The 16,049-nt window shown below is 39.6% G+C and overlaps 1 protein-coding gene across 8 annotated transcripts in view; it reads left to right on the top strand.

Moving 5' to 3' along the window:
- LOC138144513 (putative adhesion G protein-coupled receptor F2P) overlaps positions 1-16,049 on the top strand; it is a 48,661-nt gene that overhangs the window by 24,375 nt on the left and 8,237 nt on the right. For all 8 annotated transcript variants that reach the window (XM_069065797.1, XM_069065798.1, XM_069065796.1 and 5 more), the window contains 2 exons: positions 7,920-8,144; positions 11,949-13,310. In XM_069065797.1, the coding sequence (XP_068921898.1) occupies positions 7,998-8,144; positions 11,949-13,310 (1,509 nt within the window). In that variant the 5' untranslated portion in view covers positions 7,920-7,997. The remainder of the gene's footprint in view (positions 1-7,919; positions 8,145-11,948; positions 13,311-16,049) is intronic.

Below are 16,049 nucleotides of genomic sequence, written 5' to 3'. Positions count from 1 at the left end.
TATGAAGCTCTTAGCACAGTGCTTGGCACACTTGTTGTTGAGTTGTTCAGTCATGTCGACTGTTCAATCATGACCCCATGGTCCTGCCAAAACTGTCTATGAGGTTTTCTTGGTAAAGATACTGGAGTGTTTTGCCATTTCTTTCTCCAGTGGCTTAAGGCAAACAGAGATTAATTGACTTGCTCAGGGTCACCCGGTTAGTAAGTATCTGATCCCATATTTGAACTCAGGTCTTCCTGCCTCCAGGCCGAGTGCTCTATTCACTGAGCCACCTAGCTATCTCTACTTGGCACATAGTAGGTACCTAATGACTATTTGTTCCCTTCCCTTCCTTGCTTGCCTATGCTTTGTGATAGTCTTGGACATGTTCCTCTCCTAACTGTCCCATTAAGATATAATGTTCATGGGATTTAAGATCTTCCTCCGCCCATTGAGAGGCGTCACAGGAGCCCATTAAGGGAAGCTTGCTTAGGGGAGGCTTGCTTGCAGTAAGGCTTTCACACCTTTTGCTAATTTCTCATTAGGCACTGAGTCAGGAGGGTTGTGAGAGAAGTGCATATATACTCTGAGTTGGTATTTTGCTTTGGGGTCTCCCTTATGAGAAGGATGTTGTGATTCCCTGGTTGAGATTCTGAGTGACCACATGTTCAGAGGCTGCTCAGAGGTAAAGGCTCTCTTGATCCAGGGATGTATGTAAAGTGTATGGTTGATTCAGGCAGTCAGAGCCCTGTCTGTTGGTCTTTATTTCTCTGCTTCTCTTTTCTCTGTATTTTCTCTTGTTTGCATTTTCTCTGAAGTTCAGGGTGCCGACTTTCCCCCTGAACTAGTGAATGTAATAAAAAAGATTTCTGCCCCCTTAAACAGCTATCTTTCCTAATAAAGCAGATCTGCCATCCTGGGTATGCCAGTGTGGTTGCTGCTACATAAAATTACATACCTTCTTTCAGATACATGTTCTAATGGCTATTCTAGTGAGCATAGAGGTAGGAGACATGGATTTGAATGTCCCTCAGGAATCAATGAGATAATATATATAGAGAGTGCTTTGCAAAATTTTGCCATATAAATGTCAGTGATTATTATTCTCTCATTAATTTCCTCTTTTTCAATAGAGTTCAGATAGAAACGATCTCATCCCAAGTCACCATCCTGATGTTGTTCTTTTATATTTCACTTTCCTTGGACAAATGCATAGGCAGATAAAATGTCTTTTGCAATTGATTAAAAGTTTGGGAGCACAAAGCTTTCTTCTCTAGACTCATTGAAATTACCTCTGGAAGGGCTTGAGTAGCAGAAAGGATGAAAAGAATAACATTGTTTCCTCCTGTTGCCACGTGGTTTTGATTATTTTTCTGGTAGAAGAATTTTATAAGCTCTTCTACTGGTATAGTTTGGAGATTGTGAGCATTTGGTATAGCAACACCTATTCAAAATGTTGTTTTAAATTTTTATGGGTCTTAATTTTACTTAGTCTCTGAAGAATCAAAAATGAATATCACACAGCTTGAACAAATGCTGAAAAGGCAGCACATAATTTGAGGAATTCCAAAGATCAGAAATAAAAAATGTCATCAGGTAAAAGTATAAGGGGAGAAAACGAGCTGGTTACTTACAGAAGGTGGTAGAGGTGGACACCTTGAGTGTTCCATTGGTAACTTTGAAATGCCCAGAGAAGATGTAGAAGGCCTTCCAGCACATTGGATATTTTCCCTGTAGCAAGTTTATGGGACAACATACACAAAAGTTGCACAGATGAGTAGGTATGAGTAGTTTGTATATGACCTCATTGGAAGGAACTTCCAAATTTATGAGATCACAAGTCTTTTTGCATACTTCAGTTCTGTCCAGTAGAAGGTGGACAATAGTTTTTTTTTTTGTGATAAGGGCTCTAGTTTTGTTGTAGTTTATTTGTTTCAGTTGACTCCAACTCTCTATGACCCCATTGGGATTTTCTTGACAAAGATGCCGGAATGGTTTGCCATTTTCTTCTCCAGTGGACTAAGGCAAAGAGAGGTTAGGTGACTTGGCCAGGGTCATTCAGCAACTAAGTGTCTGAGGTCAAATTTGAACTCAGGTCTTCCTGATTCCAGGCCTAACACTCTATCCACTGAGCCATTAGCTGCCTCCAAGAATTGCCCTGTACTCATGAGAGTCCTTCTTAGGACTAGCATGCCAAATGACACAAACTGTGAAAGTCTCTTTAGAATTTCAAAGGTACAAGTTTTGTTGTTGTTCAGTTGTGTCTGATTCTTCATGACCCTATTTGGGGTTTTCTTGGCAGATCCTGGAGTGATCTGCCATTTTCTTCTCTAGCTCATTTGATAGATGAGGAAACTGAGGCAAACAGGGTTAAATTACTTGCCCAGGGTCACACAGTTGGCCAGATTTGAACTCAGGTCTTCCTTGCACTAGGCCATTGCACTCTATCTACTTCATGACATAGCTGCCCCCTTATGCCAAATAAATATAAATAAATTTCATGGGAGAGAAGATATTAGGATCTGGAAGGATAAGAAAGGGAAAATATTTACATATACAAATTTACATATACATATAAAATATACATAGGAAATATTTTAGTGGAATTTTGAAAGAAATAAGGGAAGAAAAGAGGTATTCTAGGTATGGAGAACAATATGCACAAAGGCATGGAGATGGGAGATATAACTATTATAGGTGAGAAACAGAAAGGAAGACAGTCTGTCTAGACCAAAGAGTGCAGGAAAGAGAATAATGTGTTAGGCTGCAGAGGTAGGTGGAGTCAGCTTGTGAAGGGTCATGAATGTCAAACAGGAGTTTGTATTTGCTTCTAGATGTTATAAGGAGGTACTAGAGTTTATTGAATAGGGATATGAACTGGTCAGATGTACTTTTTAGAATATAACTCTGGCAATCACATGGATAGAGAAGGAAATGTCAAACTCCTCCAGTTATCTTTGCTAGCATCTATCAAATGATCTGGAGAAGGCAATGGCAGATCACTCCAGGATCTGTCAAGAGAACCCCAAACAGAATCACAAAGAGTTGGACATGACTGAAACAACTGAACAACTGTGTCGAAGGTGGATCAGACAGGAAAGAGACCAGGTATGGAGAGCAAATAGTATACAAAAGCAACAGTTTAGGCAAAAGATGATGAGAGTCTGAACCACAAGTGGGACTTTGTAAGTAGTAAGAAGGCCATGAATGCAAAAAACAATGTGGAAATAGAAATGATTAAGTTTGGCAATTGATTGACTGTGGATTAAGCAAGAGGAAGGTTATCAAGGATGACTCCTAGGTTGTACTCTTGCCAGAAAAAGGGAATCCAAGGAGAAGAATGAGATTTTTTTTTTGGGGGGGGGTGGAGAAGTAATAACTGCTTATATATTGGACAGATATTGCACACTGACATGATTTAGGTCTAGAATTGAAGAAGAGGAGAGAATCAGGCTGGATTACCTCAGGAAAACTGTAATGCTTTCAATGACCCCAGGTTTTTTTTTCCCAGGAGACAAAAATCTATTATTATTATTTTTTCTTTTTTATAACTGTTATTCCAGTGATGCTGTATGTCTATGAAGCATAGGGTACTACAGTTTCTGAAGAATTAAAGACCAAACAGAGGGCAATGGAGAAGCTTAAGGAAAGAGTGAATAGACTACAATATATTACCAACTGACAATTGTGCAAGAGATATGTTGCATAAAGGAAGTCATCAGAGAGATATGTGGCCATTCATGGGTGGAGCATCCAATCAACAAAAGTGAGGAATTACCAAGAGACAGGCTCTAAGCTGTAGTCATGTTTCATAAAAACATCAAGAGAAGTACAGGAAGGTCCCTAGTGAGCTGGAAGGACTGGAAGGAAGAGGTGGAGAAATGTTCTATGGGGGAGAAGCCACGAATGAATTGTGATCTGCATAATGGCTGGAGTACACAAATGATAATTGTAGGAACAATAGTTTTTTAAAAATACCTGCTATATGCCAGATACTACAAATATTATCTCATTTGATCCTCACAACAACCTTGGAAAGTAGTTAGAAGCAAGTAGTCACAGCTGAGGAAACTGAAGCAGACAGGTTAATTGACTTACCCAAGGTCACACAGTATCTGAGTACAGATTTGAACTCAGATCTTCCTGACTCCAGACCCAGCATTCTATTCTTTGTGCTACCTAACTGCCTTTAGATGAGATCACAGTAAAAAGAAGTAAAAAATAAAAAAAGTTTACATTAGTTACCACATTTTTTTGGACCAGACTTGTGGTTTTATTGATGTAGAGAACTCCTGGTGAGGAGTCTTCCTTTGACCAGTACAGGTTGGCAATTCTTCAGAAATTTGTATTCTTAGAAAGCTACATGTTTCATTGAGACACTGTGACTCATTTAGGGTAACATACCTGGTATGTGTTAAAGGTGGGACTTGAATGGTGGGCTGCCTTTAACTTCTTAATATTATAAAGAAAATCCATCAGAAAACTTGAAATGATATGCAAATGTGACTTATTGTTAGGGTCTGTCATGGGGAAAATTGCAAAGTAGAAAACCCTTGGCTTGTCGATCTCCTCACTCCCACTCTTTTCCTAACTCTCCCTATACAGGATAAGCCCAGGACATTGTTATACTGTTCTGAGGTTCTCTTAATAGTCAGGGAAAACAATCAATTTAAATAACTCGCATCAAGATTTTAATGACTTATTAGGTCAATTATGCCTGAGTTGGTTACATTTTGAAGTATGACCCTTTGGAGATACTAAGTTTAACACAAAAGAATTATTCCCTAAAGATGAATTTTTGGCATGATGACCCCAGGGTTGGGGAGGCTTTGGCAAACTAGGAATTCCAATCACAGAACCAAAGAATTTGAAATTGGAAGGAATCTTGGTTGTCTTTTAATTCAACCCATATCTAAAAGGAATTCCCATTAAAAGACATAACAAATAATAGTCTGGCCTCTGCTTAAAAACCTTCAATAAGACCTTCACTAGACACTTTACATCAGTCACTGAACCGGAATTCAGGAGCCCTGGATATTAGTTCCAACTCTGCCATGATCTTGAAGCAATAGATTAAACAAATCCCTTTTCTTTTCTAGGCCTCAGTTTTACCACCTCTACAATGGGGCAGGGACATGCATAGATTATAGTATAGAGGACAGAATGTTAGATTTAGAACCAAAGGACCAGGGTTCAAATCTTGGTGGTGCCATTTATTACTTAACTTCTCTGGGTCTCAGTTTCTTAATTTCTTCAATGAAGAGGTTGAACTGGATGGTTCCTTCCAGACTCAAATTTATGCTCCCATCATCAGGTAGTCTCCATGTAGTCTTTGCAACTCTAATGTCTTAGAGGCTTTCCAGTGGAAGACCTCAGATCATGCTAGGCAAGTCCTTGCCTACATGTAAAAATGACTTTTTCTTCAGGTAGAACCTAAATCTTTTCCACTATGAGATTTATGAGACCTGCTCTCCTTGTTCTGCAATGGTTGTTTTCTCTCTGAATCTAAATCTTTTTTATTTTAATTTTTGGTTTTCTGAAATACCAAATATTTTCTAAAATACTTTCTCATTTCCTCTTACTTGATGAACTATGCATTTTAGAGTGGGCAGAATTTCTCTGCTCTACGAATAATGCTAATTCTTTGACTGTGAACAAATGAATAAGAAAGCTTTTATTAAGTGCTTACCCTGTTCCAAGTCCTGAAGATACAAATACAAAAGTGAGACTGTCATTGCCCTCAATGATTAATTAATCAATAAACACTTAAGTATATGATACCAGGCACTGTGCTAAGTGCTTCGGATACAAAAAGAGGTGAAAGACATAACCCTGCCCTCAGGGAGCTTACAATCTAATGGGGGAGACAATATGCAAATAAATATATACGAAATAAGCTATTTACAGGAAACATAGAGGAAATAATTAACAGAGAGAAGGCATTTGAATTAAAGGCTGAGGAAACTTTCCTCTAGAAGGTGGGATTTTAAGCCAGGAAGGTTAGTAGTTGGAATGGAGGAAGGAAAGCATTCCCGGCATGGGGGACAGTCATAGAGAATGTCTGGAGCTGAGAGGTATAGTGTCTTGTTTGGGGAACAGCCAGAAGGCCAGCATCACTGGATCAAAGGGTACATGTCAGGTAGTAAGATGTAAGAAGATTGGTGAGGTAGGAGGGGCTAGTTTATGAAGAGCTTTGAATACCAAGCAGAGGATTTTGTATTTGGTCCTGGGGGCAATAGGGAGCCGCTGGAGTTTACTGAGTGTGTGTAGGGGGGATAATCTCATCAGACCTGCACTTTAGGAAAATCACTTTAGTGGTTGATTGGAGGATGGATTTGAATGGGAGGAGAGTTGAGGCCTTTGGACCCACCAACAGGCTGTTATAATAGTCTAGGCATCAGGTAATGAGGGCCTGCACTAGAGTGGTGACAGTGTCAGAAGAGAGAAGGGGGCACTGAAAAGGGAAATTGACAAGTCTTAAAAGCACATTGGCTATGGGAGGAGGTGGTAGTGATGACAGGCAGTGAGAAATCTCAGAATTTATATTCTAATGAGGGAGACCAGGCATGTGGCCAGTGGTAGCCAGGGAAAGGAGTTTTGGTAGAGAGGTTCACAAAGTGGGTGATACTACCCTCTGGGGGGGAGTGCTGCAACAATCCAGTGGGGCTGTAGTAGCCTTGGGTGCAATTGAGAGGCATTAAATAAAAATAAGGGGGCAGGGGAAGCATAAGGAAAGAAGAGAAAAATAAGAAAATTTTGAAAAACCATCATACATGTTTTGTCTGCTGTGTAACAGAGTTAAAGTTGTAGTGATTACGTTATTTTCCAAATAAACACACAGAATGCAAGTTTTAACTGACCAGCGGTCAGGTCTGAGGACAATTTTTTTTTAAGCAATTGGGGTTAAGTAACTTGCTCAAGGTTACATGGCCAGGTGTTTCTGGGTGGGTGCTAAGTATCTGAGCCCGGGATTCGATCTCCAGGTCTTCTCAACACTGGAGCCGGTGCTCTTACTTGCTGTGCTACCTGGCCACCCTCTGAGGACAATTCTTAACAAGCAAGTGTTGGCAGGTGAGCCTGTCCAGCATCTTTAGGAAGTCAAGCATCCATCTGCAGGAATATGTGCATATAATGATTTGTTTACAGTACAATACTGTACAGTTACAGAATGCAATATTTCATCATCAAAATTTCAATGCAGGAAAACCCCCCACAAATTTACAATAAATTATAATTTAAGATGAGTCATTTTTTTGGAATGATGAAAATTTTTTTAAAAAGGTAAAGCAAGCAGATTTTCAGGGGGGTGCCGAGTAATTTTATTTTTTGAAAAAGGAGAGGTAGGCCGAATAAATTTGGGAACCTCTGTTCACAGGGATGGTGATTGGAGAGGGTAGCTGATTGGGTTACTATTCTGAGCTGAAGACACTTCAATAAAATGTCCCAGGCATCAAATTAGTGTCCTAGTGTCCCAACGTCCCAGTGTAGAGCTGCATAAAGCTACCATCCAGAAGTTCATCTCTCTGGGGGCGGCTAGGAAGCGCAATAAATAGAGCACTGTCCCTGGAGTCAGGAGGACCTGAGTTCAGATCCGGCCTCAGATCCTTGACACATTAGCCATGTGATCTTGGGCAAGTCACTTAACCCCAACTGCCTTTCCTCCCCCCTTCCAAAAAGCAAATAAAAAAAAATTTCAGAAGTCCATCTCTCTCTTCCCTCCCTAGTACTCTTCTCAATCAACATCCCAATTGAACTCTCCTAGATCTCCTTCAGAATTTCCTTTTGTTTATCTTGGTCTTTTCTTCAAGTCACCCAGTCTTTTAGTAAGTCCCTGGAAGAGTAGAAATGAAGCTGAAATAGCAACAACAAACAGGAATGCTTTAAAATTATCTAACCATAAATATATGTGTTATACTTTTCCTCCCCTTCCTATTTCTTAGGACTCATCAACGGTAATAAACACATTCTCAGATACACCTTCAAAAACAGGAAAAGATGCAACCATTACCGATGTTTTGATGCAAAGATGTCCAAAGGACTTATCTTGTATACTTAAAAACATTCAAAAATCTCCACCAATACCAGGAAACATTGATGTCATTGTGGAGCTCTTGCATAATATTTCAAGAGTGTTGTCTGAAGATGTTGATGAAGTTAAGGTACAGGTGAGTCACCTTGCATATTTTCCAAAAGATCTGGATGTAGTACGGCTGGAATGAGGGGGTATCTGTGGGGCAGAGTGGGGAGAACTGGCCGTGTTACCTCTTCTATCCCATGTATAGTTATAATAGCCAGTATTTTGGTGCATTTACTATGTGCTAGGCAACAGGCTAAGCCCTTTATAATTATTACTTCATTTGGTCTTCACAACAACCCTGGGAAGGAGGTGGTTTATTATCCCTGTTTTATAATTGAGTGAACTGAGGCAAACAGAAGTAAGCTGGCTTACAGGGTCCCACAGCTAGTAAGTGTCTGAGGCTAGTTTTGAACTCAGTTCTTCCAAACTTCAGGCCCAGCACACTATCCACTGTGCCACCTAGCTATAGTTATAGTCCCTCTGATACATACTCACTCACTCTTCCATACAGCATGAATGAGAAAGAATTGAACATTTCCAAAAATGCATTATTCAATAACTAGGCTACCCGTGTTTCCCCGATAATAAGACCTATCCCGAAAATAAGCCCTCCCCTTACTGTGTAAGAGTCCTCTAAAATAAGCCCTCCCCCGAAAATAAGCCCTATTGAGATTGCTACTGTAGTGAAGGTGATCCCCTGCACTACACGCTACATTATGGTACCCTCTGTATGCACCGTCCCCCCTCCCGGGTGAAACGCATGCCACGGTCCGAGCTGCATCCAATCAGAGCTGCAGCAGTGAGCACGTCATCCTGTTCTTCCCCAGTGATTTGCTTGCTGGCGCCATTGATAGCAGTGCCGCGGAGGAGAGCTGAGGCAGGACAACATAAGCCCTCCCCTGAAAATAAGCCCTCTGGTGTTTTTCTTTCCAAAAAAAATAACAAGACAGTGTCTTATTATCGGGGAAACACGGTATATATGATAATGATTGTTGTTGAGTTGTTTCAGTTGTGTCTGACTCTCTGTGTCTCCATTTGGGGTTTTCTTGGCAAAGATACAGACGTGATTTACTATTTCTTCTCCAGCTCATTTTATAGATGAAGAAACTGAGATAAACCTGGTTAAATTGTTTAATCAAGTTCACTCAGCTAGTAATGATCTGAGGCTAGACCTGAACTCAGGTCCTCTTGACTCCAAGGTTGGCACTCTATCCACTATACCACCTAGCTACCTATATGATCATGGAGCATTAACCAAATTGTATAACATGACAGGGACATATACTGAGCATTTATGAGATTATAGAAGTAACTGTTTTGACTACATGTTCACATATAAAATTAACTATGTAATTTTGGGCAAGTCACTTAACTTCTTAGGTCTCTAAGCAGTTAAGACTATGAGTTTCAGAGCAGGTGAAGATTGAAATTGGACTTCTTTATATGAATGAAATCAGAAGTCCATTAAAAAAAGGACCAAAATTACTTTCACCAAAGTGTATTATAGATTCTGATTACCACAAAAATATCTCTTATACCCTGTTGGGAGAGAGTGTTCTTCATGATAACTTGCTGAGACTGGGAAATACTTTCCATGTGGTAAGGCAGCTAGGTGGTATAGTATGATAGACCACTGGCCCTGGAGTCAGGAGGACCTGAGTTCAAATCTGATCTCAGACACTTAACAGTTACTACTTGTGTGACCTTGGCAAGTCACTTAACCCTGATTGGCTTTCTAAACAAACAAACCAAACAAAAAAATCTTTCCACATAAAAAGAATCAGAATTGTATGGCATTAGGGTAGGAAAGAACCTCTTGCAAATCTGAAAACCACAGTTAGCCAAAGCTCAAGTTTCAAAGTGAATGGGGATGGTTTTTAAAATCATAGACTGAATCAAAAGGCTCTGTAGAGTTGTTTCCATTTTATAGATTAGGAAACTGACATCTAGAAAGGTTAGGGAACTTGCTTGAGGTCATACAACTAGTAAATGATAGAGTACCTGAAGAAAGGTCGATGGTGGCATGGGTGGGAATGAGGTAGAAAAGTGAATGGGTAATAGAATTTGACTTATAGGCTCATGTTGGAATTGAATACAGCCACTGATGAAAGGACTAGTTGATTTTTTGTCTGTGATCTTTTCTGGGATCTGGCTTCCCTTTAAAGATAAAGTGGGTCCGGTAATGGAAGATTGCTTGGGGGCCTCTATTCTTTGGGATCAGTGTCCCCAGGATCTCTGTTTCCCAACGTGGTGATGTCTAGAGTCTTTCCACTATAGAACATTCTGTACTGAGGTCTAAGGTCACTCCCTACGGTATTCCTTTCCAACTCAATTTGTCATACTGAAAGTTGTGTGGTCCTTCCCCCAGATGCCAGAATCTCTAATTTCAGTTCTGTATATTTATATATTGTTTTAATATTTTAAAAACACTTTCTCCAAACTAACCTTGTCCAAGTATAAATATTCCAGTTTTACAGAAGAGGAGAAGGAGGCCCGAAGAATTGTGGCTGATATACATACAAGATGACTATATACATATCAGAATGATAATTGTATATGATGATTAGTTAGTTACCTTGCAGTTGTTGCCTTTAATTCAAGTCAACACAGCAAGCACTTATTAAATAACTCAGTCAAGTCAGCCAGCATTTTTTTTTAAGCAATTGGGGTTAAGTAACTTGCTCAAGGTTACACGGCCAGTTATTTCTGGGTGTGGTGCTAAGTATCTGAGCCTGATTCAATCCCCAGGTCATCACTGCACCACCTAGCAGCTCTTTACTTATATGATCTTAAGAAGTCACTGTATCTTTCTTTTCTAGGCTTCAGTCTCCTCATCTGTATAATGAGGGTGATGTCTAGAAGGACTTTAAGGTCCATTTCAGCTTTATATCTATGATCCTATGACTTGGGTTAAAATCCTACCACTAACACTTATTATCTCTGGGATCTTTGATGAGCCTCAACCTCCCTGGGCTTGAGTTTCCTTATCTGTTAAATGAGGCAGGGGGACTAGAAAACCTCTGAGGTCCACTACAGCTTCAAGCCTGTGATGCTATGAGCCCATAAAGTTAATTAACCTTGAACTTACTTGTGAAATGAGGGGGTTACCCAGAGGGCCTTGAAGGTCCTTATCAGTTCCAAGGCTGTGGTCCTGTAATTTACATGCTTGGTCTATAGCTAGAGGCAGGGTATTGTGTGAATGGAGTGCTGTATTTGAAGCTAGGAGTACTTGGGTTAAAGCCATGCTTGGGATACTTTAGCTATGCAAACACGGGAGAAGCAACTTTGTAATAATAGTGGCAACAACAATAGCTACAATTATATGGTGCTTTAAGGTTTGCAAAGTGCTTTAAAATATTATCTCATTTCATCCTTATATCAACCCTGGGAGGTAGATGCTATTATTATCATCCTTATTTTACAGATGAGGAAATTGAGGAAGACAGAGGGTAAGTGATTTATCCAGGGTCACACAGTGAGTAAATGTCTAAAGCTGGATTTGAACTTCAGTTTTCCTGATTCTGGGTCCAGAGCTCTCTCTGCTGTGGCACCTAGTCTGTACCTAGCTGGTTTAGTGGGAAGAACACTGGCCTTCGAGAAACATGTAAAGAAAATCTACATGTAAAGAATAAAATGCTGGACTTGGAGTAAGAAAGACTAGATTTCAATTTTAGCTCAAATAACTTAGCTCATTTTGTGTGACTCTGATCAATTTCCTTATCTGTAAAATGGGTATAATAACACTTGTAGTGCTTTTCCAGGCTTGTTGTCAGGCTCAAATGAGACAATAGAAGCAAGGCATTTTGGGAGCATTCAAGTACTTTAGAAACATCCATTGTAGTTGTTGTTGTTATCATAATTACCTTTTTAACATATAATATTCTTTTTTTAGAGCTACAGTGTCATAGCAAATCATGTCCTCGACAGCAGAAGCATCTCAAATTGGGCCTTCGTCCCTGAAAGAAGCAGTAGCTCTATCCTTTTGCAGTCAATGGTTTCATTTGTGAGGAATTTTTTCCTACGTGAGCATTCCCTTGACATCTCAGAGGAATTCATTCACATCATCGGCATCAACATATCAAAAGACAACAGCCAAGAGAGTTTGAGTTTTTCTATGAAGGTGAATGACACTGAGAATGAAGTCACTGGAATGGTGCTTCTGCCCCAGAAAGATCTTCAGCAGCTTCCCTCGCCTTCCCAAGTCATCAGTATTGCCTTCCCCACACTAGGGGCCATCTTGGAAGCCAGCTTCTTTAAGAATGTCACTGTGAATGGGCTCATTCTGTCTGTCATCTTGCCCAAGGAGCTCCAAAGGATCTCATTGATTTTTGAGAAGATCACTAAATCTAGAGGTGGCAGAACACAGTGTGTTGGCTGGCACCCGACGGAAAATAAGTGGGATGAGGAAGCCTGTGAAATGGCCCTGGACAGTGTGGATCAGACTCTTTGTAGCTGCCAATCAAGCAAGAGATTTACTTCTTTCTCAATTCTTATGTCACCCCATGTCCCTGAGAGCCCGATTCTGCTTTATATCATGTATATTGGCCTGGGAATCTCAATTGTCAGTTTAATTCTTTGCCTGATCATTGAGGCCATAGTCTGGCACCAGGTCACAAAGACAGAGATCTCACATTTACGCCACATTTGCATTGTGAATATTGCTGCCACACTTCTGATGGCAGATATAGGTTTCATCGTGGCCTCCTTCTTTAGCAATCTAGTGCAACACCATGATGGTTGTGTGGCTGTTACGTTTTTTATTCACTTCTTTTACCTCTCTGTTTTCTTCTGGATGTTTGTGATGGCACTCCTCATCCTTTATGGAATCGTGATCGTTTTTCATACTGTCCCAAAGTCTATTGTAATGACTTCTGCCTTCTCAGTGGGATACGGGTGCCCATTGATCATTGCTGTCATTACGGTTGCTGCCACTGAACCCGGCCGAGGCTATGTGCGACCTATGACCTGTTGGCTCAACTGGGACAATACCAAAGCCCTACTCGCCTTCATTGTCCCAGCCTTGGCAATTGTAGTGGCAAACTTGATCACAGTGGGAATGGTCATAGTAAAGACTCGGCGACCTTCCATCGGCAGCCCCATAGCTCAAGAAATGGCCACCATAGTGAGGATAACTAAAAATGTTGCCATCCTCACACCATTGCTGGGACTGACTTGGGGCTTTGGAATAGCCATAGTCATAGAAAAGAATTCCCTGGTATTCCATATCATTTTCTCATTACTTAATGCTTTCCAGGTATGTATAAATTCTATTAACATATTTTAGTGGGGAGAGTGAGAAAGCACAAGAGAAGGAAGAAGTTATAGTGGTGAAGAAAGAGGGCTGGATTTTTAGTCAGAAGACCTGGATTTAAATTCTGATTCTGACACTTTCTACATGCATAACCTTGGGTCTCAGTTTCCTCATTTGTAAGTTGATCATATGAACTCAAAACTTCTGTCTCTAATTAAATTATCCTAAGGAATTTTATAGAAGGAAGTTTGTGGGGTCAGATGCAGATGCACTACTGGGTAATTTATTACTTAAAGCCCATTGAAGTATTGCAAATGTAGAATTTTATAATGTTAATAGTAGTATGGAAGTATCATAGCTTAGTCAATAGAATGTTGGACTTAGAGTCAGGAAGAGTTGGGTTCTGATCCTATCCTTTTCCTTCCATGTATTTGGAAGCTATGGGTATTTGATATGGTGACAGATATTAAATTGATATTATTATTAATAATAATTATTATTTTATTCTCATATTTTTATGGGCATACAGATAGAAACAATCTTGGGACAAGTTGTGATCTTGCTATTATTCTTTTATCTTCTGTGTTCTGTGCAGTACTGCCCTGGTGGATAAAATAACTACATTTTGTAATTAAATGAAAATGTTAGAATTTAAGCTCATAGTCTGTAGAATTCTGAAAACACTGAAAGCATCTTTGGCATAGCTATGGTAGTAGATAGGACAGAAGAGGGGACATGCACCTTATTTTTTCCCTACCTGAATTTGATTTCCTCCCCGAGATCTCTGAAACTTTCCATTGTATGTACCTTGTCGATTATTAATATTTGGGACGGTGACATTTACAAAATGTTGTTCTTAGGTTTTTAGAAGTCAAACTTGGATCTGAGAGGCAGCTAGGTGGTGCAGTGAATAGAGTACTGGCCCTGAAGTCAGGAGGACCTGAGTTCAAATCTGGCCTTAGACACTTGACATTTAACTAGCTGTGTGACCTTGGACAAGTCACTTAACCCCAAATGCCTTGCCTTCCCTCCTCCAAAAAAAAAAAAAAAACAAAACAAACTTGTATCTGAGTAATTGTGGGTAAGTTTAGTCTGTGATGTGGGTCTAATTCTAGCCCAGTTGGGTTGAGTTTTAAATGATATTTTAAAGTTTGTATTTGTGGCATGACAAGTAGAAAGCTTCTTAGAAAAAATATATTGTGGAGAATAATAAAACTAATTACTAATATTTTTATAGCACTTTAAAATTTTCAAAGTTTTTTATTTTCATAAAAATCTCAGTCCCGATCACTCAACTGCTATCACATTTCTCCCCAAACCACCTTGTCATTAACCATTTTCTATTTATTTGTATTTATTCCTTTTATCTTTATGTATCTGCTTAGGAGCAAGGATTGTCCCATTCATGGTCTTTGCATTTTTTGCACCTACCATAGTGCTTAGCAAACTCTTGCTGATTTATTGATTCTTAAGCTCTGTGAAGTAAGTACTACAGGGATTACTATCCCCATTTTACAGATGAGGAAACTAAGCCAAGATTATACTGGTAAATATCTGAGTTAGGATTTAAGCCCAAGTCTTTTGCTGACTCCAAGTCCAATACCCTTTCAGGCAATGAATCAGATCAGGGACATCTAACTATTGTACTGAGGACAGTGATTGGTGGCACTCCACTCATGCTGATCATTATGGGCTTTAGAGTTAAACTTTTATGACTAGCCACTTCCAGAATATCTGTAATATATTACCTGAAAGTGGGTATAACAGGCTTCTCTAATACTTACTGAATCTCAATTCATATCCACTTTAATTTTGACTCATGAATCCAGAGTCATATTGGAAGTTTGGTTTTTGCTTTTGTATTTTTGCTTGCTTTTTTGGTGTTTTCTGGAAACGTGATTTCATTGGTTTAGGGAACCTTCATGTGGAACCTGTTCCTACGAATGCAGATTGTTGATTCTCTTGTATCTGCTAGGGCTAGAGAGCTGCCTGATGTGAGCAGTTTAGTATCTTGCTCAAGGTTACACAGCCAGTGTGTGTTAGGGGTAACATTTGAATCAAGGTCTTCTTGTCTCCCAGCCTGGCCTTTTATATCCACTGTACCATACTACCTCCCTTATTTGAAGTTACCTATAATTATTCCACTTAGATAATCTGTATAAAGCATTGTACAAATGATAAATCACTATATAAATATTAGCTATTATCATCATCATCACTATCATTATCTCTTCATTTTTTTTATTGGATGGAATTAGCATAGAAACAATCCTGACACAATTCTGCTCTCATCACTTTATATTCAATGTTCAGCAGTCTATTGCATAGGTGGATAAAATGACTCTTTTAGTAGATCAGTAAGAGTATTGGGGATGCAATCTTATCATTTGTGGACCTGCTTAAAGCATCTTCAGGACAACTCCAGTAGCAGATAGATACATAGAGGCAGCCAGGTGGCTCATTGGGTAGAGTAATGGGTGTCTGGAGTTAGAGAGACTTGAGTTTAAGTCTGGCCTCAGATCAGTTATGTGACCTGGACAAGTAATTTAAACTCTGCCTGCTTCAGATTCCATAGAATGAGGAAAATAATAGCACTTATCTCCCAAAGTTGTTGTGATGATCAAATGAAATAATATTTATAAAGTACTTAGCACAGTACCTGACAAAAAGCTTGATAAAGGCTTGTTTCCTCCTTCCTTCCTTCCTTCCTTCCTTCCTTCCTTCCTTCCTTCCTTCCTTCCT

The sequence above is a fragment of the Petaurus breviceps genome, unplaced genomic scaffold, assembly GCF_028583685.1.
Source record: "Petaurus breviceps papuanus isolate PSGF00001 unplaced genomic scaffold, PetGlider_PUasm1.0 90701, whole genome shotgun sequence".
Classification (NCBI taxonomy): Eukaryota; Metazoa; Chordata; class Mammalia; order Diprotodontia; family Petauridae; genus Petaurus; species Petaurus breviceps.
The sequence above is the reverse complement of the archived record's forward strand: the minus strand, read 5'-3'. Positions and strand labels throughout refer to the sequence as shown.